The sequence below is a fragment of the Glandiceps talaboti genome, chromosome 14 (genome assembly GCF_964340395.1).
Source record: "Glandiceps talaboti chromosome 14, keGlaTala1.1, whole genome shotgun sequence".
NCBI lineage: Eukaryota > Metazoa > Hemichordata > Enteropneusta > Spengelidae > Glandiceps > Glandiceps talaboti.
This window is the reverse complement of record NC_135562.1, coordinates 7,166,509-7,174,774: the sequence shown is the minus strand read 5'-3', so window position 1 is coordinate 7,174,774 and position 8,266 is coordinate 7,166,509. Positions and strand designations below refer to the sequence as shown.

The 8,266-nt window shown below is 39.3% G+C and overlaps 1 protein-coding gene across 1 annotated transcript in view; it reads left to right on the top strand.

Annotated features, from left to right (window-relative positions):
* The first annotated feature begins 6,500 nt into the window (after positions 1–6,500).
* LOC144445620 (nucleolar protein 4-like) overlaps positions 6,501–8,266 on the top strand; it is an 82,290-nt gene continuing 80,524 nt past the window's right edge. The window contains exon 1 of the mRNA XM_078135235.1: positions 6,501–6,761. Coding sequence (XP_077991361.1) covers positions 6,501–6,761 — 261 coding nt within the window. The remainder of the gene's footprint in view (positions 6,762–8,266) is intronic.

The window sequence follows — 8,266 nt, the reverse complement described above, 5'->3', positions numbered from 1 at the left end:
GATTTTGAAACGAATACCTTCTAAATAAATTGTAAGATCTTGAAAGATCGTGTTTCTTAAGTAAGGAGAGGTCCATGAAATAGAAGCCGTTAGTTATTCATTCCAGTCTTAATTTTTCGTCCTTTTCGGCAACCTTTAGATGGTTTGAACTGCGTTTGACAACAATACCTAGTTCAACGAAATACATAATTGGAAACCCGTGATTTTAGGCGATATAGGACCACGTAACCCTTTGTGCTGTTTTTCTTTTTTTTAATTGGTCCCTTTTCTGACTTTCTGGCGTGTTTTTAATGGCATAAACATGAATAACTCGTTCATCGCAATATGTTACGATTATGGGTGCAGTTTGACGCTTTTGTTCATTAAACCCTGTGATATTCACACGCACACATTTTACGCTAATCCGCAACCGAAAAAAAAAGTCATGTCTTGGATGACATAGCCGCAAGGCGAGCTTCGACTTCAGACTGAATCTCTGTGAAACATATATAGACAGGATGATTTCTCCTGGACTGATTAATTTGTCGTACATACGTGATTATTGTGTGACCTTCCCGCCTTAATCAAGCTCAATTTTCATACGTAACAAACTGGCCTTCATGGCAGTGAATCGGGATAATCAATTTCATGCCACTGGTCGAAATGAGCAAGTCGAACCGACAATAACATCAGATTTCAGCGTCTTTGATACCATCATGTGAAATGGGCATCATTTCACGAAAATTGCTCTATGAGACTATGCATGTGTGTGTGTGTGCAGTGGAAAAAAACACGATACAAACCAACTGCTAATTGGGCACACAATTCGAATTCAGAATGTAGTGGGCTAGAAAAAACACACAAAAGATCTATCTGTCCGTTGTACATAATGATGAGAGGTGTTACTTATCTTTCAGACACTTCTACATATAAATCCTACATCTTGAACGAATCCCCCCGATCTTATTATCTCCACCTTTCCGTTCCGTTACGTAACCGTCCCGATATATACGATAAACGAGCATTGTGCACAAGGATCTGAAGGTTATATCTTCTTTCGGAAATTAGAGAGATTAGAATTATATTCGCTCATCCTCCGAGTGTATTCTGTCTTCAATGACCAGATGAAGTATGATATTAATAGAGATATTAATAACAGAGACACTGATTTAGGATTTTGATAGCGTTCTACTAAATCACCCATTCTGGGGATCGACTCTACAGTCATCACAGTATCTGTTGACTTTTTTTCCCTCTGTTTTGTATTCAGTGTTGACGAATTAATTATATGATGATGTGGTGCTGTCGGGACTCGGTGCAAATAACGTCAATTTATAGACATGTTTCTTAACAGACTGTGATGCTTTAGATCGAGATATAAAGTCAAGTGCCTTGATTACACAGATCATCCGTGTATGGTGTGGTTAACACGCCGGGACAATAATGATGATGATGATGATGATGATGATGATGATGATGATGATGATGATGATGATGACGATGACGACGACGACGACGACGACGACGACGATGATGATGATGATGATGATGATGAATAAATGGTACAGACAGATAGGCAAACAGAAAGACAGACAGAAAGCCAGACAGACAGACAGACAGACAGACAGACATACATTTGAGTGATATGTTTGGCTGTCTCCTATAACACTATTAAATGATAGTTTTGAATTGGGCTGGATGATTGGTACATAAAACCTGTTTAATACGAACATAAGTATACAATTTTGCCGATTTACACTCCAGTGCGTCATTTGAAAACGTTCACGTAAATGGGTATTCAAATTACACCCCAGACCTACGTAAAGAATTCGTCCCAAGGATAGCAAAATGTACTTTTTGCTTTACTTTGATGGATTGAGGAAATGTTTTATGTAAAAACAATATACCACTCTCGCCAACTCCCGGGCCATTTTTGAAATGACAATATTATGTTAATCTGATATTAATGAGTTGCATAAACTTTAGCGCCATAATCTTATTAATGGTAAATATTATGTACTGTTCAAATTTTAACAAAACATTAAAAACCCAACAACCCGCCACATCCCTTGCTATTGATAATGAAATAGGTTAAAGGTCATTCTATAGATTTAGCACAGTGGTCGTGTCATAAGTGTGAACAACTAATAAGGTCGTTCGGGATTCTGACGTCACGAGCAGACGACAACGGTTACATTCGCCCAGGCATCGTCACTTAGCGCCACAAAGCTTTACAGAAATTCCATCTCGTCAAGCCAGGTTTCTATTTCTATTCTTTGTGTACGTACAAAACTTGCCAAACCGCAAAATTGGACTTTACCTTAGGATCTAAGATATTCATGGGACACTAGTCGCGGCAAATTGTCGCGTTACCATCGAAACGACGATAATATCTCACCAGAAAATCAACATAGTGTCGAAATTGCTTGAACCAGGCTTCGTGTTGATACCCAGTTGGAATTCGACCTGAGTATTCATGTCTAGCTTACAATTCCCCACTAAGAAATAAAATCACTACGTCAAGATCAAACATGAAAGCAGTGAATTCCAAGGGAAGGTGGCTAAGCTCATGGAAGTAATATACGTTCCTGGATTATATTGAATAAATTTTGAGAAAGCCGCAAAATTTTAGTCCATCGTAATTAAGTTCTTTGTCGGTTTGGCTGGTGATCTTGGTGGTAGACTCTCATTATAGAATCGCTCTAACGTCACATTCAGACCAAATCACAAATCGTGAAAAATAATCTAAATTGTCAATATTCACTGTTTATTGCATTTTACGTCATCGTCGCGTCGTGCATGCATGCAAAATACAAAATGATTCCTTGTGAAACTATCAAGATATTTAAGGAAATAAAATCACATCGGTCGCTTATCACGTGACTATTTTTTTCTAAATCACACCATGATTGTAGGAAACTGTCTCCGTTTTTTTTTCGTAACGTGTGTAAATTGCCAACAGCTACATTGGCAAGTGTGACGCTTCACCAGCTCGTGTTATTTTCTCTTTCTAAATGACTACATACGGTCTGTTTGGTCCACTTCCCTAGGTTTGAATCAGTCGGTAGGAACTGGAAATTACTTGTGATCACAAATCAATCTTATCAGAATATATTTAAACGTGTGTATATTCTTAAACGACATAATATCATAAAATTAATAACACCAGACTCTGATTTAAAATGAAACAATCAAAATAACCAAAAAACAGAGAGAGGGGGGACACAGACACAGACAGAGAGAAACAGAAAGACAGACAGACAGACAGACAGACAGACAGACAGACAGACAGATAGACAGACAGGCAGAGCGAGGGAGACATACATACATACATACATACATACATACATACATACATACATACATACATACATACTAGTACATACATACATACATACATACATACATACACAGTTAAACAATTATATAAGGGTGACAGAGAGAATAGCCAAAGGGAGAAACATAGAGAAATACAGAGCATGGCAGTTACAGACAGAGATCTATACAGGTCTTAAAATACAAAATGAATATTCAATATCTGAAATTTGTGAAAGGCCATCTTTAAATTTAGCAAACTGCTATCTGTGCCATCCAAATCATACTGGCAAAGTTATTCCGATTTAACGATAAGTGAAAATGTCAATGATTTATGGCCAAATATGCAATACAGCAATGTTTATCTTAAATAAAAGTCAAACTTGGTGTTACTTGAACACGTTGAGAGTGTCTGCCGCAACCTCAGTTTGAACTCTGCTACTAAAATAACCAAACTAAACTTTCCTCACGCTTCTAGCTGTATGCAGATTATTTATTGCTTTAACTAGTCATACACTTATAGGTACAATCCACATGTGATTTATTCCTGTCTATTTTAGATTTAAAACAAGTACAAAAAATGAAACATCTGTAATCTGTGAGATTACCCCAAGTAAATTGTCAGGCTATTATGAAATATTAATTATCAAAGATGTTTCAAAAATATTTTGCAACTGTATAAAGCTTACTATGTTGTGGGCCAGTAACTTGTTCCTGATAATGATGTAAATCTCACCGCGCAATATTTCGGACGAACCTTCTAGGACGGCACTGATACTCTCGGGGGATCGTGTTCATTTCTTGCTGGACTAAAGTGTATCCATGATTTCTCCAATGACCCCGTTTCGGTTATAATTATTTGTCGACGTGGTCCTTTTTAAAACCAAAAAAATTACTCGTTTCATATCAGAACGTTTCTTTTTCTATGATTTTGGTCCAAAATAAAGTGGAAATGTGCAAAAAAAATTAGAGAAAAACGAGAAAATTGTTAAGGTTTTTTGGCGGGAAAGTGTTCTGGACCGAACAGAAGACATAAAACCGACATGCAATTCGCGCTGAGTGGCATCGAGCGATTTCCATCCCGTCAAGCTTCTGGTACTTACAATTTAGAGACGTGATTGGAGGACAAAATGAATATCCGACAGCTAATCTCATACCGAATAGTACATGTTTACCGAAAAGACGCTGCGAAGGGAATCGTGGGGAAAAATGCACCGGCTAATTTTCAATGTAATTATTTCAAGGGGGAAATCGTACTTTGGAGAAATTAAAATCATCATGACATTGTACGGGGTTATTTCTTATTCTGATTACTGGTCTGATGTAATCAACAGTGTCTAACGTCAAAACGTTGAAGATTTGCCATCGATTACCGCTTCTCTTTGCGAGGCCATGCTGTCCATCCGAAAGACACTGATTTCCCGAATCGAGGCCCCTGGCATACTACATGGCCGATACACTTCTTTAGAGCATTACTTTGTAAATCAGCGTCTAGGTGAATATCCATGGTGTACTGTTCCTGCTCCGTGATCAATTTGCATCCCTTTAAGTGCCCTGGGCTAAGTAACCATGGCACAGATGTACTTCTAGTCCGTCTTTTTGTCTCCGACACTCGTATCTCAAGACTGTTTTCATTGACAGGCTGATGCCAAGGATTTCCAGTCCCAAGTTTCGTCGAGATGCAATTTGAATTGACTTTTATGAAAACGTAAAGGTTTGACACAATTGTGTTTCAAACATCTATTTCACAATGGAGACAAGGAGACACACTCCACAGTCATACACAGATGACCAGATTTGGAAAGTACCATTCTCATATGGGAGGGTACTGCACACATCTGCGACACCTTGACAATGTTCCCAAGGGTCTTACGATATTTTAATCAACAGAAACTAACTGAATTCACAAAAAATGTTGGAAATTCCGTCAAAATTGACGGAAGTGGTAGTTTTACAGCCAAATTGGGTGCGCCCCTCCGACTTGTTTGCCTAGGGAAAGAGACACATCCCCTGAGAAATGGTTTATCTCCAGGATTATAGCAGGATGAACAGGTAATTCTTTTTGTGAGGAGGATAGACTCGGGTCGGCAGAGTAGATAGTAAACAATAAGCTTCATTAGATGACGTAGTTACTTATCTGAGAGACAGTACCGACAAAATTATTCTGCCCCGCAAAAAAATTACCGTATAAATGTCCTTCAGTCTGTATCACTTTGATAGGTTTCGTCTCACCTTTAAAAAAATCAAATATATATAACAACATTTTTTTGTGATAACATCAAATCACGATTACGAATGTATGTAGTGTAGTGGTGGTCCGCGGTGGGTTCAGTGTCAGTCATCGTTAGGCCAATGCCTCGTTGATAAAACGGAAAGTGGAAAATTTACGACGTTCATGAACGTTGGTTTTGCACCTTGTAAATTTTCGATGACGTTTAAATGTGGCAGTACATCTCCGTCGAGATATTACCAGCTGGCGACGGTAAAATTGAAGAACCGAATCGTACCCTTGCGTTGAGAACGTGTGGTTATCCATCTATGCCCTGCAGTCTGCTGTGGAACGTGCATTCACTCTATCACCGTCTCCGCGGCAGACATGATGAAACGTAGAAAAATCGTTCACCCAACTAAAAAGAATGGGTCGATTCATTTATCATTTTAATTTTGAATATGAAAAAGTGCATCAGAAATAAACAAAATACAATTATATGCTGAAAGTACCCGGCCGCCAATTCAATATGGCTGTTACACGTATTCGTTATGGCTGTCCCGGGATGGTATATTTTTCCGTGGGGTTGTTGGGGGTTATTGGTGTAAATTCATCCTTTTGTCTTTCGTTGGAGTTACTTGTCGTAGCAATTTTCAAGGCGGGCGGGTCTCTGTTATATTCCAATATGGGACATCTGTGATTGACAAGCCAACAGAGATTGGAGGCTTTTGTGTACACCGACCAATCACCGGGCCGTATCGGCCAGATGACAGTCTCTGACAATAGGTTGTCCTGATTACAATGTGCGCACTGTGTGTTCTACATATTCATTGTATGTATATCTAGTGGTTGGCAATACGCTCAATCCGTGTTCTGCTACGCTACCGGGACCTATACTACATAGCGCTTCGTACAGGAAATTTCTACGGTCGCGTTGGCCACACGGATCGGGACGGACAGCACACATATTTTTTACTGACACCGCAGACCTGACGACATGGAAAACGGACAAACAAAGGCGGAAATGTTCGACCAGTTTCAAACATGGGCTCTACGAAACTACGGCGACAGTGGCAAGACGAAGACGGTTACCAAGAGAAAGCACGATAGGATAATGCGATTTCTCAACGGCGAAGAAGCACCGACGACGGAGAACGCGAAATTCAGATTTTGGGTTAAAGCGAAGGGATTTAAACTGGGACCTGGGGAAGGTGACGAGTCCATGAAGGATGTTCTCTACGTCCCGGTCAAAACTACGGTAATATATTTTACTTTGACTCATTTTAGAGTAAAATACCAATCTCTAATATTATTTTCTTTCATGTACATGTACCTGGTGGCCCAACACTAAATACGATGATAATATAATACCAAAACACGCCAGCTAGAGCGAGGCGCCATTACTTATATATCGAACTCGGAGGGATGCTTCTGACGACATAGAACCTTAGTACTAAAGCTTGCCGAAGAGGGAAACCAATACTAAAGGCAGTGCACCTTCATATCCACAATATCACTCTAGCCTTATATTTTTGGAGATTTGACACCACTTTCCCAAATTGGGTATTTCAAAATTGAAACTCCGTTAATACCATGCTTTGATTTAATAATATCCAGTGCGCCCATACAGTCAAATATTATCCCTATTTTTTTATTTTTCAAAACTGGGATGGTTATTTTTTCGATTCTGTTTACTAGGGTAATGATGTATACGTGTGTTCTTTGTATCCTACCCTATCCTATACAGTGGTCTCCGTTATACGCCGTTGCGCCGATTAAAGTGCTTATATCGACCGGTGTTTGTATGAGCAAAACGGCGTATGTTTGCTCTAGAAACTTCTACTTCGAACATATTAAAGTTTGAATGTAACAGAGACAAGTCTATGATGCTTTCACACTATGCATTTCCAAATACATGCCTGTATTTTTCCCACACTTTTAATATTATATGCACCACTAGGTAGGCTGTATGTGCGTGTCAATCACCTTTCCATAAGCATCCATATATAAAAGACATGCGCGAGCAAGCCTGCAGACGTTGGACTTTAAAAAATCGCCCAGTGCTATGAAAAATGAAACCTCTGCGCCCCGCATTTAATATTTTGTATGTGACTGATATGCAAGAAACGATAATTTGGGGCTTCAATTCGGATTTTGATATTTTTTTTCTCAAATTTCAAATTGCTACATTGAGCCAGAATGGCAAAAGGCGCGTTTCAGCCCATGACATATGTGTTATCGTTTTAAAGCATTCTCAGTCTGTATAATTCCCCAGTGAGTTGAAATCTCGCTGCATTGTTTAAGTTTGGCTTATAAATATGAATACGAATACATGTACTTCGCGTGTGCGGTGGTCCATGCTGCGTCGGGCCGGATGACGTGTGTGGTAGAGTAGAGGCCAACGTAGTGCAGTTCCGTCATCCTAATTTACGGCAACTCAAAATTTGAAATAATTTTTTTTTTACTATTTTCACTAATAACCTGACAGGAAGTAGCATTGCCTTTAGAGTTGACGGTTCCGTTTACGAATCGTCCGACATGCGGATAACCTGTATATATTCTTGTTTCCGTCAGCTGCGACGTATTATGTCCGCTGTGTGGACGTTGACCGATCGATCAAATTTGCATCATCCATCCCGAGCGTTACTCACACACATATGGAGGTAACGTGTAATGTCCCAGGACCGCAATCACAACGGTTTCTCTGACCTCTCGCTTCGATCGTTCGCTCGCTAATAAATTTCCATTTTAGTAATATATCGT